Genomic DNA, 21,636 nt, shown 5'->3' with positions numbered 1-21,636 from the left:
ACATGGTTACTAGATAGACACAACCTGAGAGGAAGACATTCGTGCATTTGACGGGCAGCCAGGTCAAAGACTTGCCTCCGAAGTGCTCGCATTGCCAGTGCCGCCCTGAGATGGCCTACTCAGGTTATATCTTCAAGTCTTGTTCTCTTCAATAAGGGAGAGTCTGTGTTATTTCACCAGAAGTCCCGAGGCCGCGACTTCAAGTTTGCATTTCCGGCTGGCCATGAAGCTTCAAGGCTACAGGAATTTCGTCACTGACTGAGACAGGGCTGAATAAGGTCTCGGCTTCTTCGAATATCGCTCCGATATCCATACGGTGCCTACTTACAATCCGATACTGTGCCCATGCCGATGTCGGGCCCAACTTCGACTTGAAGTTGAAAATTGCCAGGCACTGTACCGTTAGTAACTGAGGCTGAGCGCCAGGCGGCGAGTCCTCCTGGTTATCATTGTCCCACAAGCTACTGCCTCTGTTACATTGAGAACTACATCAGTACAGCTGTACTCCGTACGCATCCATATCGAGCACCCGATGACACCCACAGCTGCATTTTGCAGTGGATGCTCCCTGGGGAGTCGGCTTTAGCGCCCGCCACGTCGACCATTGCACAACCTTCAAAAATACCCTCGACTTGCCTTCGACAGACATGCCGCATGCGCCCCGAACCTGTAACAGGGTGTACACGGTGTTCTGCAGTGGCTACGGTACGTGTATCGCGATTCCTAGACTTTTCCGCATTTTCGTGATTTTCTTGATTTATTTGAATTTTCTCACGCGCGGGGGCGCGTCGGACAAGGTTTTCCGAATCTGCTGTACTGACGCTGAACCGGTAATGCAAACGGTACAATAATGCAAACTGGCGGGTTTTTTCCTCCGTGTGCGCACCAAAAAATGTGCATCATGTCGCCACATGCTGTCTTACTATTCTCTCGTACGCATTAAGAGCTACCTGCTCTGTGCACCTCAGGAAAAATCGAAAGGTGCGATTTCAGCGCCTATTCTGCAGCGCCAGTTTTGGCGGGCGAACACAGTCGCTCATTTGCAGACGTGCAGACGACATGTTCCCGCCCTCCTTCTGGCCTTGAAATATTTAAGGGTGTGCTCAAGATGTATGAAACTAAGTCTAGCAGGTTAAAATGGGAAAACCCTTTGTGTTGCGGGTGCAGGACAGTAATGCAAACGTGATTGCATTACCGGTTCAGCGTCAGTAGATAAGTACTCACGCGAGTTTCGCAAGCCCGGGTGCGCGCTTGTACCACTACCAGTACCATGTACTTTCAGTTGAACCTCTTACGACGACTCGCGTCGCCGCGAGGCCGCTTGAGTCAAGCTCAAGAGTAAAGCTTCAAGTTTCAAGGCTATGGACCCCTCCTCGTCCTCGCAAATCGAACGTTGTTAAATTTGACATCTGAGATCCGAGTCGTGAACGGGCTTCAAGGCTTTGCACCTCGTCGATCCGAACCTCCAAGTTCAGCTATCGTCTCACCTCAAGTACGTACGGCCAACTGGAGTCCTAGGCGCAAATGCGACAGGTCTTGTGGATGCAGATCACCCAGACCCCAGTAGCGGCTGGGAGGAATCGGGCCTCCCGCCGTACATAATCTTGTTGCGGTTTCCCAGAACTCCCATGCCTGTCCGTCGCACGTTGACAGGCGGGGCTGTACTTGTCACTCATGTCTACTGACGCTGACTGCAACATCCCGCAGTAGCCTCAGGATAGATTCGCACGGACACACAGACGCACAGGCTGATGCCTTCGCACTGCTCAATAGAGGCATAGACTGCTGCCGCTGGCGTTTTCTACAGTAAGTTACAACCAGTGGACCTTTGTTGGCGGAGCGCCGACGTAGCAGGGTACGTGCCAGTCGGATTGTTCATCGTTCCAAGAATCAGATGAAGATGCGTTTATCAGCTACCATGCCTCAGGATAGTTGATATCTTGTTGTCAGTGTATCTGTGCGCCCAGGATGTTGCGGTCGGGGGCCTTCTGCAATGCGGTGCAGCGCAGGATACGCCCTTTCACTTCGTACCCCCGTTGCATATCTTCCAGGACAATGTCCTTGCCATGTCTCTGTACATGGCTAGTACGTGCATGCATCTTACTCGTCGCTCTTCCCACGTCTCTCGTTTTCGCCGGGTCGACTATGAGGACAATCGACGATACCTACGGGGACTCGGTGACCGGCGTCCTCCCTACTTATGGTGCCAATTGGAATGCTGGGCAAACGTGCTCTGGGTGTGCAGTCCAACCGAGTCCGAGCGGGACATACAGAGGCACTTGGCACGACACAACTTCGGACAACCCGAACTCGACTACGGGTCACGCTGTAACGCTGGAATTCACGGGTGCGTCATCCGCCCTCTCATTACTTGGAAGGAACATGAGATGACTTTGTGCATAGGAACGGCAATCTCGGTGTATTGCATCCTTGTTAACTCCGGCAGTCCATATGTCACTATCGCGTCGTACATCAGCTTCGAGATGGACGGCGACCCAGCTGGTACATATACCCATAACCCGGATACAAGTGCTGGTGCCGCGCAATATGTGTATAATGCCACTGTTTTCAGTCAGACGGGTCTCAGCAACGCGTCGCACACGCTGCTGATGAACGCGACGCAGGGATCTCAAGCGTCACTTGTGTTGTTTGATTGGGCCATGTACACGTGAGCCTGTTCTACCCTATGATCGCCTTGCGACCACACACTCAACATATGCTGAAAGTTTTGAGGATGCCGACTCCCCAACAACCTCGCCGAGTACCACTGCGCCAGCTACACCGGACACGTCTCCATCATTACCCGGGAGGACCACAGTGTCGTCGTCACAAAGCCCTCCGACCAGTCAAACAACTTCGTCGAGCGCTGTGGATGCTCAGGCTGGGAAAAGCCAGCCAACTTCGTCGAATCCTGAAAGTGGCCGGAGCAGTTCGTCGGATACCTCTTCTGCGCGGAGGACCACAGGATCCTCATCACCGAGCACTGCATCGTCGACTGCTACAAACAGTCCGACTAGCATAGGAATAGCGATTACATCTGGCCACCATGGTGAGCTACTGTAGTTTACCACTGCCTGCGATGTCTCTCACCATTTGTCAAGTTTCGCTCGCTAGTGTCATTGTTGGCGCAGTGATCGGCGGTGTCGCGCTTGTCGCGATCTGTGTCTGCCTCGCGATCTGTTACCGGCGACGACGGAAAGTGCACCCTGCCCCGGAGACCGAGTACAAAGCCGTCTATCCAATCTCCATTTCTCCAAGCCCAGAAGTACCAGTCGCACCGTCCGCGCTACAAGCTACGTGCCCAGCCCGCAACTCGCTCGGAGCGACGTCCATACTCAGTAACTCGGCGGCTCGAGCGACCGTGGCGAGCGCAGGTCCCCGGGCTCCTCTCATATCGCCCGCGCCAGTCTCACGAAAGAAGTGAAACCCAGCCGTTCGGCGAGAAGCCACGCAGAGTTCGCCCCCCTCCAGCCACGAGGGCCCAAGGGACGAGGCTCAGGATCTCAGACAGCAGGTTGCGAACCTGCGTGCCGAACGGTCGATCTTCGAGGGCGTGCTACCAGTTTTTGAGGCGCCCACGCTACCAAAGTCGACGGACACAGATGCTGATGATGGGTTGCAGAGGGAACTGGTATGGTTGCGGGCGGAAATGGCACGACTGAAGGAGGAGAATGAGGGGATGATCAGACTCGTTGGCCCACCCCCTGCGTATGCGTAACGTCAATATGCTGCTACTTAGTACTTGTCGTACAACACTATCCGAGACATGGCCTTTTCTTGTCGCACTGGGTAGGTTGAGGATGCATACCGGGTCTGATCATTCCACCAAGTAAGTATGTTGGCTACTTCAATAACTCAGGACTTCACGGAATAGAGCGCTGTGAAGCTTACATAAGCCTGGCTAACATCGCCGACGGTGGTCTCGGCCCAGTCTCGGCCTGTGGTGCATGGCCACTGGCGGTTTGGTTTGAGACGGCCATGCGCGAACACTGAACAGTCTCGACTCACCCTCTCCTCACGAGCCTCTTCGTGTCCTGGCTTCAACGTCGACCAGTCCCTCGCCGACCTCCTGTCTTTACCTACAACACTGATCAAGGATGCACTATCGTTCCATACTCGGCACACTCGTTTTCTTCTCTCTTCTGGGTCTCGGGCTTGGGCACTTGGATTCGGGGACACCCAGGTCGAAGCATGGCGCATCATGGAGGCGGCATATGGAGAGGTCTATGAGCTTACAAAATACTACGAGTCTTGAGAGACGTGTCGACGGAGCGAGGTTGACCTACTACGACGCCGGACAGAACGCGTGTGGTGGATATGATTCGGACAATGACTTCGTATGTCTGGCGGTCATTCTGTTGGTGTCTGGAAGTCGCTGAAACCGTGCAGGTCGTCGCGTTGAATGCTCCTGTAAGTCTACCTTTTTCAGGTACTTGAACCAGGTCCGAGCGCTCATAAACAATCAAGCAATGGGACAACGGCGCGCACTGCTACAAGACCATCACAATCTGGTACGCCGGCAAAAGTACTCAGGCCAAGGTCACCGACATGGTGCGTCTAATACGTGTACTACTCATCTCAGACCTGATAATCGCGTTGCAGTGCCCCGGCTGCCCTTGGGGCGGACTCGACCTCTCCCGCGGACTATTCAGCTTCCTGGCAGACCTCGGCCTAGGTGTCCTCTCCGCTTCCTGGGACTTCGATGATGGCAGCAAGCCGCAGCTAGCGGCCGACCTCCAAGCAGCCTACACCCCGTATGCCGCACACAGCACCACACACGCGCCCAGCACTACCCAATGGACCCCGACACACACGGTCACGACCACCTACCGCGCCCCCGAGTCTTATGCGGCCTACTCAAGCTTCAGCACGGCGACTATGACTTTCAGCCCGTATGCTTCTGTCTCTGGTACCTTGGCTGGCGTCACGACCTCGGCGACATCCTCTGCGACGGCGACTCCGGCTTCGACTGTGGCGTTTGACCAGGGCACTCTGAACCGGGTCAATCTCGCTATTGTCGGGCTCAGCGGCCTCGCCGAGGCTGCTAACTGGGTCTGAAGCTACGAAGACTCGAGACGACTATCTCCGCGACGTGGTCTATGGTGTTCATTAGGGTTTCTCAAGGTGCAGCTTGTACAATGTAGTGTTTCATGAATATGACGACTGTTATCGGAGTTCGAAAGACCGTCTACATCATGCACTACAACGCTAGACAGATGTCTCCAGGGTTTATCTTGAACCCAGTAGGAGCGAAACAAACGCAAGAAACATGGCATTCTGAACCACTCGAATGTTGTCACGGATCGATCTTCCCTCACATCCTTGTCCTTTCAGTCGCGGCAGCCAATATCGCCTGACGCCGTCACAGGCGACGATAAAATTGGCGTATCTAGCCAGGCTGGTCGCCCTAACTTATGATTGTGAGACCGCATTCGTCAGATAGTAGTACTACGGATATCCTCACAGTTGGACTCCTCCAGTCGGTACGCCGCTTCTACGCGACCTTGATTGCTTCCAATTTTCGGGCCACCCTTCCGATACTGCAAGGCCGAACCAAATGAATTCGATAGAACCGAAAGACGTGCACGATAGTCCCGCACATTCGAGCACGACGACTACGGGCGCACCGACGAGGGCGCGATGAACCACGAGAGTTACCGGATCAGGCAGGGCGTTGTGGCGGTCGGGCTTGGCGGGTCGTTAGGCGACGGGCCCTTTGGAGAGCGCCTCGACTCGCCCCTACCCGAGCTCTCATTTTCCTCTCCTCATCCCCTCCCCCGACGCCCTTCCCCTGCGTCGTTCCGCTCGCTTCCCCCACACTCCTTAACCCAAAAGCCACAAAACTACAACGCCCACCGACCTACAAGTAGCGAGCCACTCATCCATTCATATAATCATCATGTTCGGCTCGACCCTTTTCGGCATCACCCTGCTTTCGGCCCTGGCACCCTTCGTGTCCGCTGGCCATTTCAAACGCATGGACATGCATCGTCGCCACGATGAGCTCGCGCACAGCGCGTCAAATGCATCGGTCGAGCTCAGCTCGTCAAACACATCGGTCGCGTTGGAGAAGCGCCAGCAATCGTTTCGAATGCGCGCTTCACTTATTACGCCGTCGGATTGTGAGCACCGCCGATGTGATATCCGGACATGGGCACTGACACGTCTGTGAAGGGGTGCGTGTGGAACCACAAATGTGCCCAATGACTTCGTAAGTGCACCGACATAGAGCCTCTGTACGTCGGGACTCACTCTATGCTGTTAGATCGTGGCGCTGGACTCTGCTGTATGTTGCCCGTTACCGCACTTCCTGGACAAAAAGTGACCACGGCCATCGTTTCCAGCTTTACGACGCGAGCAACGAATGTTACCAGATGATCACCCTCTCTTACAACGGCAAGACGGCTCAGGCACAGATCACGGACAGGGTAAGTTCCCGCATTCGTCTTCAGCCCGACACGCACGCATATCTCCCGTTCCATAGTGCCCAGGCTGCCCCGAGGGCGGCCTCGACCTCTCCGAAGGCCTCTTCACGTACTTCGCCGACGAAGGCGCGGGCGTGATCTACGGCGAGTGGTCGTACGGCTCCGGCGCCGCCCGTCCTCGTCCTCCCAATGGACGCCCCCGACCCCCTCCATTCCCTGGACGCCCCCCACGACTTCCACTTCCTGGACGCCCACCACGACTTCCGACGCATGGACCCCCACGACGTCCTCGACGCCCTGGACGCCGCCCCCGAGCACTTCGAGCAGCACGTGGTCGAGCAGCTCCTGGAGCAGCTCGTCGAGCTGGAGCAGCAGCAGTGCGTGGTCGAGCTCCAGCGCTGGAGCTCGAGCAGTGCGCGCCGTCCTCGAGCGCCAACGCGACGGGCAACCAGATCGAGCTCCTCAACCGGGCCGTCGTAGGCATGGCGGCCTCGTGGTCGCCGGTGCGGAGGTGGGCGGGCAGTGAGCCGTGTGCACTCCTCTCCGCATTCCCTAGATGCCTGCGGGCTGCGGGTGGAAGGCAGCCATGCGGGTCTTACGCGCGTGTAGACGTGGACGTGGACGTTGTGCGAGCATGTTTCGAGGCGAAAGGACACAGACTAGTATACCCCCGGTTGTTCTGAATCTCCCCCTGGCTTCTCTCCCAGCATACGCTTTTCCGCTTTGCACGACAGACTTGTCACTAATCAAGCGCCCTTTAGTTGTTGAACCTTACACCGCTACTGCACCTCTCATTTATCTGTGCCGCCCGGCCATAGTACTGGTAGTCACCCGCGCATCAGGCACACCGTAAATAGGGTGCGGAGCAATCATCCATTTTGATAGACTTGTCATCCGGCGCGACGTGTGATACGATACATAACATTGTAGAACATAGGTTTCAGTACAAGACATCAGAGATCGGTGGTAGGCATACATGGGGAGGCTACAATTCACAGGTATCAAGAAACCGTATCGATCGCGCGAGGCGAGACAATCTGTTGTTACACAGGAACGACGAGAGCACAATTCTGCAGACAGTACCAATTGGGAAACACCAGCACCCTACGCACTTGAAATTTTCAATGGGTCGGCGCCCTCCAACAGGTCACCGTCCTCATCGAAGGTATTTGGAGGAAGAAACGACACATCGGTCAGAATATCCCCGATGAGGACGGTGACCCGTGGGAGGGCGCCGACCCGTTGAAAAGTTTAAGTGCATGAGTGTGATGCGTGTTCAAGATGATTGTCCCGTTACGAGTAGTCATGAGCTCGCCTGCGATACGTACAAGCCACATACCCAGTGCCCGCCCCGCTACCGCGCGGCCGTCGCGCCCCCCGCGGTCCTCGACCCGAACACTTTCCTAACGTTCGGGTCGAGGACCGCGGGGAGCGCGACGGCCGTGCGGTAGCGGGGCGGAGACTTGATGGTGGTGCGACGTGCATGCATGGCACGCGTAGTCAGGACCGACTCCGGGGGTCCATGTTCATTTCGATATCCATGTCCATATCCTTCGCGTCATTCTCCGCCTCCGCCTTCGTGACCTCGACGACGGGCGCGGGCGGCGTGGCCGTGGACCTCGCGTTGTCGGAGTCGACGGCCATTGCGGTGTCGGTGTCCAGCGCGGCCTCGACCTCTTCAAGCTCGGCCCAGTCGTCCTCGTCCTCCGGTTGTTCTTCATGCTTCACCAACTCGGGCGTCTCTACGACGCGCCCGCTGAACTCGTCATCCATTATTCGGGCGAGGGTCGCAAAGCCCTCCACTGTTTCGTCGTCGATCTCTTTGATTTCTGGCAGCTCCTCGTCGGCGACCTGTCGTCCTTCCACTTCCGCGGCATCCTTCGCGCAGGTACATAGGCATGCCAGACACTGCGGGGTACTTTGATCCGAGAGGAGGGCTCTGGCGCGCTCGGCTGCGAGGCCCTTTGCGAGGGAGAGATTCGGGGCGATGACAGGCCCGACGATGATCTGGTCGTGTACGACGACAGACATGCCGTCGTTGCGTTTGATCTCCGGGCGACTCATGCTCTTTCTGTGTGATAGTTGTGTTCAGCGCTTAGTTCGTTGAAATTCAGTCGACAATCACGTACTGGAAAGAGACCTTCCTACACCCCGACTTCGCAACCCATATCATCAACTCTGAGATGGGATCCTTTGGCAAGTTCGGGGACAGCACCGACAACAGGCCCTGCATGCAAAACTCCGCAACACTTATCGCCCTCTCAAAATCATATTCGGAATCAACGAGAACCGCGCCGAGCACGCTTTCTAGCACGTCGCTGACCGCCTTCGGCGGGTCGTGCTTCCATGCATTGTGGATGATCTCTTCATCCGTGAGCTCCTCCATAATGGGCACGTATTTGCTGATGGTTATGCTCAATTCAACGTTATTCACGAGGAGAAGTCTGTGGAGGCCGAGGCGCTTGACGGCGACAGACGCCAGAGCTGGCGCGCACACGGCGCGAGATCGGGCCCAGGAGAGCTGCCCGGAGTTGGCCTTTGGGTACTTGTCGTACATGTACTTCATGACGACGACGTCAATGAGTGCTAAAGGATTATTAGTAATAATTTGCAATTAGGTGGGAGGAACTCACCGTCTCCCATAAACTCCAGTCGCTGATACGAAGACGTTTCGAGTGACCCGAACGAAGGATGTGTCACTGCCTCTAGCAAAAGCTTCCCGCTGCGAAACTGATATCCTAGTGCTGCCTGTAAATCGCTGAAGAGGCTCGCCACCGGACTTGCAGCGATGCGCCCGCTGTAGCGCATGTTCCACGGGCAGGGTCCGCCGAAACTAAGTCCAAGAGCTGTGCCAGCGCGCAAAGCCATCTGTATCCCACCAGTGACGAAGGCAGCTCCTAGTGTGGCCTCCATGCAGTCCTGCAAACTTCTACGCGGATATGTACGTGGCACGTGTCTCCGAGGTGCCATCTCCGATGGATCCGCGTCCTGCGGCAGGGTGTATCTCCAGAGACGCATGCTCTGACCCTCGCTCGTGAGGTACCGTTCTAAGCGGTGTTCGAGCGCTCGAGACATGAGCGTGCGATTCGAGACGCAGGTCCGGCGTAGAGCATCCAGTTGACCCTCATGGCGATGTGGGAAGCGATTGAACAGATGGACGACGGTGGAAAGCTTGAGCACGGCGTCACCGAGAGTTTCGAGGCGCTGGTTATTAAAACCGGCGTTTGCACTCGGTACGGTGAGTGCCTGGATCAGCAGGTCGTCGGTGATTGGGGGCAAGCCTAGCTCTGCTCGAGCGGTTCGCGCGCGGTAGACGTCCGTAATGCGATGACATAGTTCGGGTAAGACGTGGAAAGTGCGGAAGACATCCTCGGGCATCTCTGCCCATCTACACATGCCCATGGGGTAGAGGATGGATAGTGGAACAATCATTGGGGCGGCTAGGCCCTCACCGGAGTTGTCAAGTGCATACGCGCACGCAGCATGGCGCGGATACGGCTGACCCTCGACACACGGGCCATCTTCAGGGACCTCGGGTACAACGCCTCTTCTCGTGAACTTCTGGATCCAGTAGTCTCTGTACGTCGTGAAACCCGATTCGCGCGAGCCATGTGGAGGGACAGACATAGGGGTGATGTCAGGGCGTATTTTGCGAAGCAGCATTGGCCTGCCGTGCTCCATCTTGTTCATAACGAGCGTGTGGAAGTATTGCTCTTCACCCACAATTGACCAATCAGGGTTGCCGTAAGGGTTTGCGACCGCCTTCTCGATGGTGGCCCAGTCGACCTGTAGATCGTGAGTGATCGGAACCAGGTAGCACGTCAGTGGTAGAGTGATTCCTCTCCCAGTGATGCACCACCATAGTCCCATTCTCATGAAGTCTTCCATCATCCTGCGCTGCTCCCATTCGTTGTTGGAATCGAATTCCACTCGCTGGCTGTCTCCGCTGGATACATACGTGCCTTGGCAGACCAGTTCCACTTGCGGCAGAAGTGTCCCGGTGACAAGACCGGCTGTCGGGACACCGTCGAGGTATACTGCGTGCACGTATTGCACAGCGCCTCGCGTCCAAGGGTCTCGCACCGGCACGTCAGCAAGCATGAATGGAACACGGCTGACGTCCTGTATAGTATGCCCGTCGGCGTCTTCGTGATCACCTGCAGAACCGCTCTGGGCAGGCAACAGGAAGTCGTCGAAGACGTTCAGTGCGTGCAGCTGCTTCACGGCCAAGAAGGCAACAGCTCGTTTTGCTTCCTTCTTGGAGCGCTTCTCTGGCCCATGGTAGGTTAGGTGTTCTTGCGGCAGTGGCAGGCTTGACGGTAGCTGCAGGGTGGAATTGAAGTCACCGGTGTACTTCGGGAGATGGACGGGAGTGAATCTGTCGTGAGGTATCAGCGAACAGAGATGGTTCAACAGACCGATGGCATTATTGTAGGTCAAGACAGCCCCAGTGTGGGGCACGATATAGCGTTCTCGTTCGGCGATGTCCTCTGGGTCGTCTCGCTCCTCCTCTTCCTCGATCTCTCCGGGTTCTGGGCTGTGGTCACGTAAATCGCGGTTCTGGTACACGAGGCGTAATTGAGGTTCGCTCTCTGAGAACGCTTTGTAGCGCGCGGCGTGGGTGAGATGGCCCTCTTGGACCATGATGATGAACTTCGAGGTTCTGTGGCGTGCGCGCCCGCGGGATTGCAAGTACCCAACCATGTGTTGCAGAGGATCAAATCGAATGACAAGATCGCAAGCCTGTGCTTCGATCAGCCGCCACGTCAATCCTGTCAAACAGTGGTACACTCACCGGGAAGTCGAGACCCTCTTCTGCGACAGATGTCGCGACGACTACAAGACATCAGTTAGCATGATCCGCCATGCAAAAAATTAGCATTTACGCAGGTTGATTTGTTTGTCTCGGAACATCTTGACGATGTCTTGCTGCGTCCTGAGCGCCATGCCCCTAACTTGCGACTTGGCTAGATTAGCCGCCCCGTGTCCGATGAGCTGTCCGGCCTTGATGAGGTGGCTGAGCTGCGGCACACGGGGGAGCATAGTCGCCAAGCAGGCCGCGACATGACGCTGTTCAACGAAGACAATGCCTTGGAATGACCCTGTGTAGTGCTCGAAGAGGATGTCGATGAGCTCTCGGACTTTCGGCGAGCACCATTTGAGATGAACGGTCAGCGGCTCGGCCTCCGGATCGTTCGTCTCCTCGAAGAACGAGCGAAACTCGATCAGGGCGTCCTGTAAATCCTCCACCTCAGGCGGGAGCTCGGTATTCATTGTGCCAGATGTCGGAAGGTCATCGAGGCCGTACCCGGGGTATGCGAATGACAGGAAATCACGTTCGGCTCCACTGGCTTGCAGCAGCATTTGTGCGATGCGTTGTTTCATATCGTTGTAAAGAAAGAGCTCCGCGCCATAGGGACCGAGGCTCGCGTAGGTGATGTCGTATCTCGAGCGGATCTTGTCCACGGGAATGTCGATGTGAGAAGGGAGCGATTCTAAGTGCAGACGGTTCCAGAGGGAGTACGTCGGGTAGGCTGAATACATATCCAGGGGCGCTGGATACTCATGTAGCACCTGCGTATGGACTGTCAGATTGTGTATGTTAGACTACCTCGGATTTACTTGCCTCTTCAGGTCTCGGCGAATGACCCATCAATTCATCGACGTGCTCGCGGACCGCGATGACTTTGGCGTCGAGGTTTCTCTCCAAGGTCGCCAGCGACTCGACGGCGTCACGGGGATTCCAAATTGGCGACGCAGTCATACCGAAAATCTTGGGACGCTGTTCGATCGAGAACTGGAAATATTCGCGCATGATACCGTTATAGGCATGATTCTTCCGCGTGTGATGACATTCGTCGAAGACCATGAGGGACACCTGAAAAGATATTAGGAGAATTCCAAAGAAGTCTCGGACCCGCTGACCTTATCCAGGCTCCAGTGCGAGTGAGTCAGAATATTAAGAAATATCTGAGCTATCTGATAGTGAGCACCATCCAGCAACAAACAAGCATGAACTCCGTGGATTAACCAAAATGGAACGGCGCAGAACGACGTGCAACGCTCCGTAGCCCTGCCGCCAGTGCGGCAGGGAAGCGGAGCGTGGCCCAACCAATCCAGGGCTCTCATGACCTCGCAGACGCGATCAGAAGTGCACACATACCGGTCATGACAAGCACATCCGTGTCCCCCAGCTCTTTCTTCCAACCCACACGGTCCGCCAGGTCGATTGCGGTCGCCCCGCAACACTTCGTGACCCGCAGCGGGGTCTGCCTGGCGATGAAGTCCCCCTGCTGCTCTACCAAAGCCACCTTCGGAACGAGGAAAACGATGATTTTCCCCAACCCGGCATCCCGTGCTGATATCCACTTGATGAGCAGCGTACTGATGTACGTCTTGCCACTCCCTGTGTCGAGCGCAGCGATGACATTGCTGCGCTGCGCCCGCGCAAATATTTCCTCCTGGTATTTGCGCGGTAGTAGGGTGTCGCTGACGTCTTGCAGTGCGACAGCCATAGGGTGGATATCAGACAGCGTTCAGCATAGGTGGTGGTTAATTTCTGAGGACCTTGGCGCTCCTACCCTTGACTTTACCGGCCACGCCGGATCGAGCCTGTTACCCACGCCACAATTTCGCCCCCCGCGCTCCTCCGCGTACTTGGGTCTACTTGGGTACCAATGCCGCCGCCCCCATTGATACTCATATCAAGCCTCCCAAAGACGTCCATGAAGACGTATTATTTGATAAGGAACTTTGAAGCTTGAGTGCCCGAGCAAGCTGCCGCAAGTAAGGTACGCCGAGACACTAGCGCTTATTGACCAGCTCCTGCCTAAAGAAGTTGTAAACGTATAGTTTACATATGGAGGAGGAAACGCCAACAGTGTTACACAGCCATCTCACCCCGCTTGCTGTATCTTCTGTCTATGACCTGCTCATTTGGTACGTCTCTGTACGCATCGTGAGGACTTCCCATGAAGGGATAGGGGGTCAAGTACTGCGGCGCGCTAGCTTTATCCAGCATCTATGTCTCTGGGTCCCCGGTTCCGATCGCTTTTCAACTAGTACAGCTAAACGATGGCTTTCCGGTACCACTTTCGGCTCCTTGCAGCACAGATGGAGCTACACTGCAGACGCCATGAGTCGGGCAGCTACGATTGTACCGAAGAGAGGTGAAGGTGACGCTTCAAAGTTGTCGCTGAACTCTAGTACTTATTGCTCATGACATTGACAGAGTGTTTTGCTGGCCCCGGATCACGATCTGTCTACAGCGCATGAGTCAGATACCCTTAAGAGGACTGGGTTTCCCAGACATATGACAGGGGCGGCTGTGCTCGGTGGTAAGGCTATACTAGGCATGGAAATCGTGACACGCCAGTTCTCATCTGCACATCCACAGGCTAAAAATGCGCAGACGTTCGGCAGGGAAGATGGATGGGTCTTCGGGTTGCCGCACTGCATCATGGGCGTTCTGTGCGGTTTTCCCCGAGGCAATGGGTTTGATGCTCTTAATGTTCTTCCAACGCATCTATAAAGCGTCGAAGTCAACTAATCTGTCAGAAGGCATAGGTAGCTTGGTACGTATATTTGAAGCTGTTTGTAATAGGCGTCACACTGACATGTTTGAAAGGGTCCGCGCCGGAGGACAGTCGATATTTCTGTGCCAATGCATCTTCGCGCGCAGAACATCATAGTCAGTTGGCAACGCGATACAGTCTAGGGCGCGCCTCCCGTTCCGGATTCTCCTCTCAATCCTGGAGAGCTAGATGCTTCCGCCACGTTTCCCTCTCAGCCTACGGGCGCAACGTATCTTGCTCGCCATTGTACTCTTTTCTCTGCTTGTCTCCGCTGGTCAGGTCAACAGGACAATTGACGACACCTACGGGGATCTGGTGACCGGTTTATTACCAACTTACACCAGCAACTGGAACCCTGGTCAGGGATGCTCTGGCTGTGCAGTTCAACCAAGCAAGAGCGAGGCCTATGCAGGGACATGGCACGACACGACTTCGAACAATCCGAATAGTACTTCTGGCCACTATGTAACAATACAGTTCACAGGTGCGTGGTCTACACCATCTTCCGCCCTCGCGATATCGAGTTTCATTGCATCTAGGAACCGCGATATGGATGAGCTGTATCCTGGTCAACAATGCTACAACAGGCATAACCATCTTCACCAACGTTAGCATCGAGTTGGACAGTCGCGAAGCTGGTACCTACACCCATGTTCCGGATCCGACCGCTGCTCAATACGTCTACAATGTCACCGTCTTTGGCCAGACGGGGCTCAGCAACAACTCGCATACGCTGGTGATGACGGCGGTGCAGGGGTCTCAGCCGTCCCTCCTACTGTTCGACCGGGCCATATACACGTGAGTCCACACTGGCCTACTGTTTCCCTGCAAGCCGACAATTGACACTCGTAAAGCTTTGATGACGGCGAGACAAGCCTGTCCAGTACCTCATCTGCGACGCAGTCAAGCACAGCGACGTCAAGCACAGGGAGCCCGAGTAGCACAGATGCAGTCGTAGATCAAACTCACCGTCGCCAAGGTCCGCTGGTGTTTTTGAGTTCTCTCGTGCATGCTTCTCACGATCTGACAAGGTTCAGTCGCGGGAGCCGTCGCCGGTGGCGTAGTCGGCGGAGTTGTCTTTCTTGTGATCTGTATTCTCCTCGCCATTTATTGTCGGCGACGACATAGGACTTACCGTGTCACGGCGGTTGATCATAACACAATCCAGCCGTTCGTCTCTCCGCCAATGTCCACCCCGCCAAGTGCAGCATCCGTGCTTCGTGCTCAGCATCCAAACGCATCGATGGTATCATCCGTGCCGAACAATATGACACCGCCCACTACGACCTCCCCCGGATTCACGCCCAGCTCTGGTAGCACTGGTCGACTCAGAGGAGAGCGTAGCCGGGGCATACCCTCCTCGGACCGCATAATCCTGATGCGCGAAGCCGAGAGCCTCAGGCAGCAGGTCGCGACTCTGCGTGGACACCAATCAGTCATCGGAAGCGCTGCGGCATCCGACGCTAAAGGACAGTCCGCACTGCCCAGCACGACGTGTGTGTCTGCGTCATCCAACGCGGCAAACGGACCCATCGATGCGGATCTGAGGAGGGAGCTAGAGTCGTTACGCGCGGAGATGACGAGGTTGAAGGCGGAGAGGCAGGGAGTTGTCAGGCCTGTAGACCCGCCTCCTGCATATGTATCATAGGTGTGTCCATCGCGCCCCGAGTTGCCATGATATTCGTGTCTCACTGTATCGAGTAGAGTGTCTTGCTAAATAAGAATGTGACAAACGACAGATATCTGCAACTTCTCACCAGCCACGCGGAAGCCATGCTGTGCTACCGCGCTGCAGCATGACCGCAACACAAAAAAACCGAGTAGTCGAGGAAATCCCATTTCCGTCACCAACGACCGACTCATGTACAGAGGCTAGCAGGACGTTGGATCATCTCATGATCAGACTATGATTCTACATTGGACAAAATGAACGGCCAACATGGGATAGAATGTTCGTGTCTGGCTTCGTGGGATAGTATGTGCGTGAATCTCTTAGGATAGATCGTCTTCGTAATATCGCAGAAGATGGCCCGCATCTTCAAAGGCCAACCCTACTTAGTTCTCTGGCATGCGGAGGCGATCGTAATCTGGATATTATCAGCGGCCTTTCTTAAGCACCAACGCAAGCGGCACCCCACTCACCGTAATCTGCGGGCGCGATACTGCAGAACTCGAGGAGCAAGTGGTCGATCCATTGACGTAGGGCTTCTAGGTGTCAGCGCGAGTCGTATGTAACCAGTAAGCGAAGAGTGTACCGACTTGTGTTAGCCGTCGTCAATTCTTGGCTTCCCACATGGGCTTGCTGAATCTTGTTGCTGAGGTCTTCGATGACGAATGTCAGCATGCGATGTATCGTTCACAATCCGGGAAAACGTGCCAGCAATCGCTTTCTTCTTGTTTTCGTTTATTATATTGCTCAGCTTGAACTTTCCGTCCATCACTGGCCACCGTCTCAGCGACATTTGACGCATATGACAAAGGGCCAACGTTGCTTACCACCCAATTTCGTCTCCAAGTCGGTCAGCGCTCGCGATGGTCGTGTACACTCCTCCTCCTTCGCGCCTAATTGTGCGAGCAGGTCGATCAGCCGGTTGTTCCACCCCTTAGCCATCGATGCGAGGTGGTGGCAGGGCTCGTGTTCACATGGAACACCCAGTACTGCATAGATGTTGTGTGTCGCGGCAGAAGATGAGTGTTCCCAGAGCCTGATGCAACGGAGCTAGCCGTCGAGTTCGTGGCAAGGCCAGAAGATACACCACATGATCCGCTAGTCAGAGAGGTCGCAGTCGTATCGCCAGCCACTTGAGTGCTGCTTGAGTGAGCCTGAGCCTGAGCCTCAGTCCCAGCGGGGATAGTAGTTCCATCGCGTATGGCATTCGCACCACTGGTACTTGTGTGGCTCGAATTGTTTGTCCCAGCTTGATGGTGCACAGACGGTTTGACCTCAGGAAACGTACTATCCGAAAGAGACGCAGAGCCAGGTAGAATCTGCCAAGAGTCGTCGTTGGCCAGTTTAGAACCTTCAGAGGCGGTTGCCAAGTGGGATGCAGAGACTTCTACAGGACCAGGAACAGGAGACTGTTGAGGCTCTGGCCAGACCTGTGTCAGCGCGTTATCGTCAGTCCTGCCGCCGCGACAGAAGCGCTTTGCCTGAGCCTCAGTCTCGCCATCAGGGTAAGGTGATCGGAGTCGTTTGGATGACTCCGTCTTTGACGGTTCCGCAGCCTGCACGTCACCACGCGAGGCGGCTGAGAGGCTCGAAGTGTGAACCCTTGTACCGATTTGTCAGTTACATCTAGTCACGATTCTTGAGACGACTCACCAAGGAAGTACTGCGAGTTCCCGGCTGTTATGGGTAATGGGTATTGTGAGAGTCGGTTGAGAAATCCTGTTGGACCACACTTACATGCGTAGAAGTCGATGAGACCCTTCTTTGACAACAAGATTCAGTTTCTCTTGCACTTGCGCGATCGAGTGATCCTGATACAGGTAGCATAAAGTCAGTAAAACATGCAATTGGCGAGACCAGAGCCCGAGACATGTTCTCACTGCTGTTGCATTCCACTGACAGAGGAGCTGACCTCTATGCCGATTGTAGAGGTTCACCTCAGCGGGAAGTGGGAGTTTGAGTGCCTTCAGGTCTGGTAGGACATAACAGCTAACGAGCTCCTTAGCGCTCGCCTTATTTGTGGTGAAGGAGCGGGTCTTGGAGTCGTTGTCGTTGAGCATGTAGGCGAGCATTACGAGCAACGTCCCAGAAGAAGGAACGACAGGACGAACAGATACAGGTATCATATCCATGGCCAGATTAAATCCAAAACGCAGACTGTAAAGTAATAGAGTAGTTGGGACGATGAACCGCACCTGTGCGGGTATTAAATATTGTTATGGTCGAGGTGGAGGAGACAGACTGAACATGGTTTGAACGACGAACTCAACTGATCGGGTACCTGTCACGTGCGCTGTCGCATCGCGATGCTGAATCTGGCCGGGATCCAGCCACCAATATTCCTACTGTCGACAACCTCTGCGCAAAAAGTAGTATCAAGCACAATCAATAGTATACCTACGCTGTTTGTCATGCTGAAGGAATGAAACGAGAATGGATGGATTGACTGAATAAATGTTTCCGAGCATTGGCAAGCCTGAGCTTGTCGAGTACTAGGCAGCTGAGGCCCGATCAAGACCTCAGAGCGAAATTACGCAATGTGACTGGATTTACGTAGCAAGCGGAGTTTCGAGCCGCACATACGATGCACCCCCAAAAAGTCTAAACCCCGACATGGCTACTGTTAGTGCTGTTTTTCGCATCACACGCCGTTGCGGAGGCAGGAGAAATAGTGAGAAGGATGTAAGTCATCATGATTGTGACAAAAAGAGACGCCAGCAACTACCCGAACTGTGCACGTTGCTCTGCCATGGAATACCTGCAGTTACTCCACCAGTCACAAGCACACATGGATAGCCCCGAGCCCTGCATAGTTGCATGCTACTGAACAATGTTTTAGTGTGAAAACGCGCAACTTCTGCTACGGGTCTGCATTTCGTTCAGCGGAGGGCGCATCACGTGCCAGATCCGTTGCGTCGCGGCCGTTCGCAGGTGTGGTACTACATGAGCACGGACACACGTTCTAGTATCTCAGCAGTCCAAGAAACGTAGGGCACGTCCTGTTTGTGAGGGATATGATGGACGCAATTGTCGGGAGTCGAAGCAGTGAGTTGCGCCGATTACTGTTCGTCGGATGCGATTGTCAGTGGCTCCTCGGAGGAACCGCAAGTTGCAATGCTGAACATTGAAACGTTGAAAATTAGATCGTTGACCGGTGGAGCTTGAGGGCCTCACTCGAGTCTTCGACGTCGCATCGACCCTCGGCTCGGAGATAACTCGCACCAACCTGACTGAACCAGTCATTGTGCAGGTAGTGAACTGGAAAACCCCGGAGTCTGTGAGATACCGAGACGCTCGATGCTTCTGTTTCCTACCTGTCCCCGTTTCGAAAGCCACACCTCCAACGTAAGTGATATCAACACAGAGAAACGCGATGTGCTATTCGGCTATAACCTTCTACTTAAAAGAGGAGTGCATCAGTACGGCTCAAAAGTGACACCATTTGGCAACTAACTCGCTATGCACATTGCTGCTGCCATGGAATACCTGCAGTTACTCCATCAGTCACAAGCACACATGGATAGTCCCGAAGTTTCCGTTTGGCTACGCGTTACCACTACCACGTTGTAGATATAAAGGCGCGACTTCCACTATGGGTCTGCATAATGTTCAGCGGAAGAGCCGTCACATGCCCAATTAGTACTCACTATGCGAGCAAGATAAGTACGCGGACATGGACGTCCGAGTCGTGTTCGCGCGGGTAAGGAAAGTGCAATTGTTTGGAAAGGTTGGTGAAGTGCTGAGCTGGAGATTCTCGGTGTTCAACGACGCAGACTAGCCGAGGTCCCGTCTAGTTGTAGATATCTGCCAACGTTGACGTCTCGCCAAGCCACAACTGCACATACAGTGTATTAGAACCTCGACTCACAGCGTAGACCTTCCTGGGGAGATACACCGCTGCGCAAAGGTTCATGCGGATCATTCCCTTGAGAGAGCCAAACAAATGACTTGGACCGTCGACCCCGTTCTGTGACTCTGTCACTGGTAAGGGCAGCATTCCGTCAACTGTCCTTGCAAGGTCTTCGCCTAGATAGTACATTTTATTTTCACCGTAAGTACGTACATCACCGTAGAGAATCAGAGATCGAAGTCCGAGTCCGAGTCTTCCTCTTTCTTTCGTATGTTCTTGCCTGTGGTTTTGTTGGTCCGCGTACCGGCGGAACGCATTTTGGAAGAGGGTTCGCCGTCGCTGTCCTCGTCTTCATCAGAGCTCTCCCCTCGGCGGTCGCGCTCGCGCCTGGGGATTTCCTGCGGTGTGATGGCACCTGCGAGAAGGAGGACTGCCTCTAGCTCTGGGTTGGCAGATGGCCGAACGTTAGAAGAGTCGGATTTGAGAGACGGGGTAACGGGAGCTGCATACCTTCTATCCTCCGTTCTCGGTCGGCGCCCCATGCGACGATCTGGTTGATCACGTCGCCGTTGCGGTAGATGATGATCATGGGTGTGCGCGTGTCAGGAAGGTTGGGGATGCACTTGTCTCCGACGATAGAGACGAACTTCGTGTCCGGGTACCTCTGCGCAAGGACACGCATGTGCTCAAAGGTGCGGTCGCTCCGAGGTATACTGCGGCACAGGTGAGAAGAGGCAGGAGACGGAGAAGGGCCCGCTTACCCGTCTTTATACAAGAAACAGACCACGCCCGTACCATGGCCCTCCGGTTTGCCTTCCTGCACGACCTTGCTCGCCTCCGTCACCTCCCTCGTGTAGTCATCCCTCCCAATCGGGTAAATCCTTCCAAATCGTGCCTTCGTCCTCTTACGCTCCTCCTCGAGCCGCTGCCGCCGAATCATCTCAATCATCCGCTCGGTCTCGTCATTGTTCACGTCCTCCGCGAGATCACGCAGCTCGTCGTCACTGAAATCCTCGAGCTTCTCAGAAAGTGAAGGTGAGGGCGGCGGCGAAGGCGAAGGTGGTGTCGGCGGGCGCGGTGGTAGGATGCCATGTTTCCGGAGAGCATCATTGCTGCGTGACTGAAGGAGTGAGCAGGTGCAAGGTTTGAAGGCTATTAGGGGTCTTACAACTCCGTGTCTTCATTTGGGTTCACGGCCATGGTTAGGCAGATAGACTGATTGGAGTAGATCAGCAGATAGGTGAGAGGGGAGGATAGGAATTGAATGGTCTGCAGGACGGTCCTGAAGGAGTTCGCAGCGTTCGGCACAAGCGCAGCCTGAGCGCAGCTAATAACTAACCGGGTTTGTGGCGTTTTCGATCATGATCGGGCGCGCTGCCATACATAGGCGCTCAAGCGCTCAACTGGCACTGCTCAGGCGTTTTCAAACTTCAATTTGAATCGTTGAACGGGTAGGTTGCCTCCGCGACATAATCTTCATGCAGACTTCTAGTCTTGTTCGAAGTGATCTGAGTCTAGCTTGCCTCCTACATCACGATCTGGGAAAAGATTGACACTCCGTCTAGTGTGCAAGCCCATACGTCACGGTGGGGTTGTCGACTTGGAAACACTGCTGGCAACAACTCTGATTATCGTTCGGGTCGTCGCAGGTATTCCGCTTGCCCAACATACTAGTAGCCCACAACTTTCCTCGCAAGTCGTCCGCACTGGGTGAGCAATCCTCTTCACTTCACGTCCGAGTCCCCGATAGTCAGGCCGCTTAAGTCCGCAACCTTCAAGGCTCCGAGCCCGAGTGCCAGGGACCTTCGTGTTCAATTGTGCTAAATGGTCTCACGAAGGGACGACATACAGTCTACTGGTTCTCGGGGCTTGATATTCTCCTGGCGCACGAAGAACCCGTCTGATTGTATCTCCACGCGTTGGCAATGTCCGGACCTGAGGCCTGAGGATTCAAGCCGCTGGCCAATAATAACTCTATCTCAATGCACATGAAACACAAAGACAGATAACTGTAAGCCGTGTTTTCTTACTATCTCAGTAGGCCGTCCACGGGAGACTAACATGTCACTGCTGACATTCGTCCCATTTGGTACCAGGCGATACTGTCCGACGGGAACA

The 21,636-nt window shown here is 54.8% G+C and overlaps 7 protein-coding genes across 7 annotated transcripts; 4 read left to right on the top strand and 3 right to left on the bottom strand.

The window, feature by feature from the left end:
- Nucleotides 1-2,145: 2,145 nt before the first annotated feature.
- B0H18DRAFT_872467 (uncharacterized protein) lies at nt 2,146-2,672 on the top strand (the record flags this gene model as incomplete). The annotated part of the gene is made up of 2 exons (XM_048040227.1): nt 2,146-2,347; nt 2,404-2,672. 2 exons carry the CDS (start codon nt 2,146-2,148, stop codon nt 2,670-2,672), a joined length of 471 nt encoding a protein of 156 aa, XP_047896396.1.
- Nucleotides 2,673-3,960: 1,288 nt separating this feature from the next.
- B0H18DRAFT_992046 (RlpA-like double-psi beta-barrel-protein domain-containing protein-containing protein) lies at nt 3,961-5,175 on the top strand. Its single transcript, XM_048045100.1, has 4 exons — nt 3,961-4,337; nt 4,390-4,410; nt 4,468-4,551; nt 4,603-5,175. Exons 1-4 carry the CDS (start codon nt 4,098-4,100, stop codon nt 5,056-5,058), a joined length of 801 nt encoding a protein of 266 aa, XP_047896395.1. The 5' UTR covers nt 3,961-4,097; the 3' UTR covers nt 5,059-5,175.
- A 554-nt stretch (nt 5,176-5,729) lies between these two features.
- Nucleotides 5,730-6,367, top strand: B0H18DRAFT_992043 (uncharacterized protein; the record flags this gene model as incomplete). Its single annotated transcript, XM_048045099.1, has 3 exons — nt 5,730-6,211; nt 6,266-6,286; nt 6,345-6,367. A coding segment is annotated over exon 1 (227 nt), but the record flags the coding sequence as incomplete, so codon positions are not given.
- A 1,558-nt stretch (nt 6,368-7,925) lies between these two features.
- B0H18DRAFT_1093485 (uncharacterized protein) lies at nt 7,926-12,985 on the bottom strand (the record flags this gene model as incomplete). The annotated part of the gene is made up of 9 exons (XM_048032348.1): nt 12,589-12,985; nt 12,351-12,400; nt 12,052-12,303; nt 11,312-11,999; nt 11,221-11,261; nt 9,059-11,168; nt 8,555-9,011; nt 8,172-8,496; nt 7,926-8,147 (listed from the first exon to the last, which is right to left on the bottom strand). The coding sequence occupies exons 1-9, from the start codon at nt 12,938-12,940 to the stop codon at nt 7,926-7,928; spliced, it is 4,497 nt and encodes a 1,498-aa protein (XP_047896393.1). The 5' UTR covers nt 12,941-12,985.
- Nucleotides 12,986-13,947: 962 nt separating this feature from the next.
- B0H18DRAFT_119889 (uncharacterized protein) lies at nt 13,948-14,967 on the top strand. Its single transcript, XM_048036105.1, has 3 exons — nt 13,948-13,999; nt 14,053-14,483; nt 14,539-14,967. The coding sequence occupies exons 2-3, from the start codon at nt 14,189-14,191 to the stop codon at nt 14,799-14,801; spliced, it is 558 nt and encodes a 185-aa protein (XP_047896392.1). The 5' UTR covers nt 13,948-13,999; nt 14,053-14,188; the 3' UTR covers nt 14,802-14,967.
- Nucleotides 14,968-16,582: 1,615 nt separating this feature from the next.
- Nucleotides 16,583-17,740, bottom strand: B0H18DRAFT_952960 (uncharacterized protein; the record flags this gene model as incomplete). Its single annotated transcript, XM_048042153.1, has 5 exons — nt 16,583-16,917; nt 16,957-17,270; nt 17,322-17,345; nt 17,406-17,479; nt 17,549-17,740. The coding sequence occupies 5 exons, from the start codon at nt 17,738-17,740 to the stop codon at nt 16,583-16,585; spliced, it is 939 nt and encodes a 312-aa protein (XP_047896391.1).
- A 1,927-nt stretch (nt 17,741-19,667) lies between these two features.
- B0H18DRAFT_992024 (thioredoxin-like protein) lies at nt 19,668-20,861 on the bottom strand. The gene is made up of 4 exons (XM_048045098.1): nt 20,687-20,861; nt 20,280-20,630; nt 20,029-20,231; nt 19,668-19,960 (listed from the first exon to the last, which is right to left on the bottom strand). Exons 1-4 carry the CDS (start codon nt 20,716-20,718, stop codon nt 19,746-19,748), a joined length of 801 nt encoding a protein of 266 aa, XP_047896390.1. The 5' UTR covers nt 20,719-20,861; the 3' UTR covers nt 19,668-19,745.
- Nucleotides 20,862-21,636: the final 775 nt, after the last annotated feature.

The sequence above is a fragment of the Fomitopsis serialis genome (genome assembly GCF_022376445.1).
Source record: "Fomitopsis serialis strain Sig1Antser10 chromosome Unknown B0H18scaffold_15, whole genome shotgun sequence".
NCBI classification, from domain to species: Eukaryota; Fungi; Basidiomycota; class Agaricomycetes; order Polyporales; family Fomitopsidaceae; genus Fomitopsis; species Fomitopsis serialis.
The sequence above is the reverse complement of the archived record's forward strand: the minus strand, read 5'-3'. Positions and strand labels throughout refer to the sequence as shown.

Excerpts from the sequence above, each read along its gene's own strand:
- B0H18DRAFT_992024 (XM_048045098.1), bottom strand. The coding sequence starts at position 20,718 with ATGGCCGTGAACCCAAATGAAGACACGGAGTT. Across the intron at positions 20,631-20,686 it reads CCAAATGAAGACACGGAGTT|CAATGATGCTCTCCGGAAAC; the intron begins GTAAGACCCCTA and ends TCAGTCACGCAG. Across the intron at positions 20,232-20,279 it reads TGTTTCTTGTATAAAGACGG|TATACCTCGGAGCGACCGCA; the intron begins GTAAGCGGGCCC and ends CCTGTGCCGCAG.
- B0H18DRAFT_992046 (XM_048045100.1), top strand. The coding sequence starts at position 4,098 with ATGCACTATCGTTCCATACTCGGCACACTCGTTTTCTTCTCTCTTCTG. Across the intron at positions 4,338-4,389 it reads ATGATTCGGACAATGACTTC|GTCGTCGCGTTGAATGCTCC; the intron begins GTATGTCTGGCG and ends GAAACCGTGCAG. Across the intron at positions 4,411-4,467 it reads TCGTCGCGTTGAATGCTCCT|CAATGGGACAACGGCGCGCA; the intron begins GTAAGTCTACCT and ends TAAACAATCAAG.
- B0H18DRAFT_119889 (XM_048036105.1), top strand. The coding sequence starts at position 14,189 with ATGCTTCCGCCACGTTTCCCTCTCAGCCTACGGGCGCAACGTATCTTG. Across the intron at positions 14,484-14,538 it reads TGTAACAATACAGTTCACAG|GAACCGCGATATGGATGAGC; the intron begins GTGCGTGGTCTA and ends CATTGCATCTAG.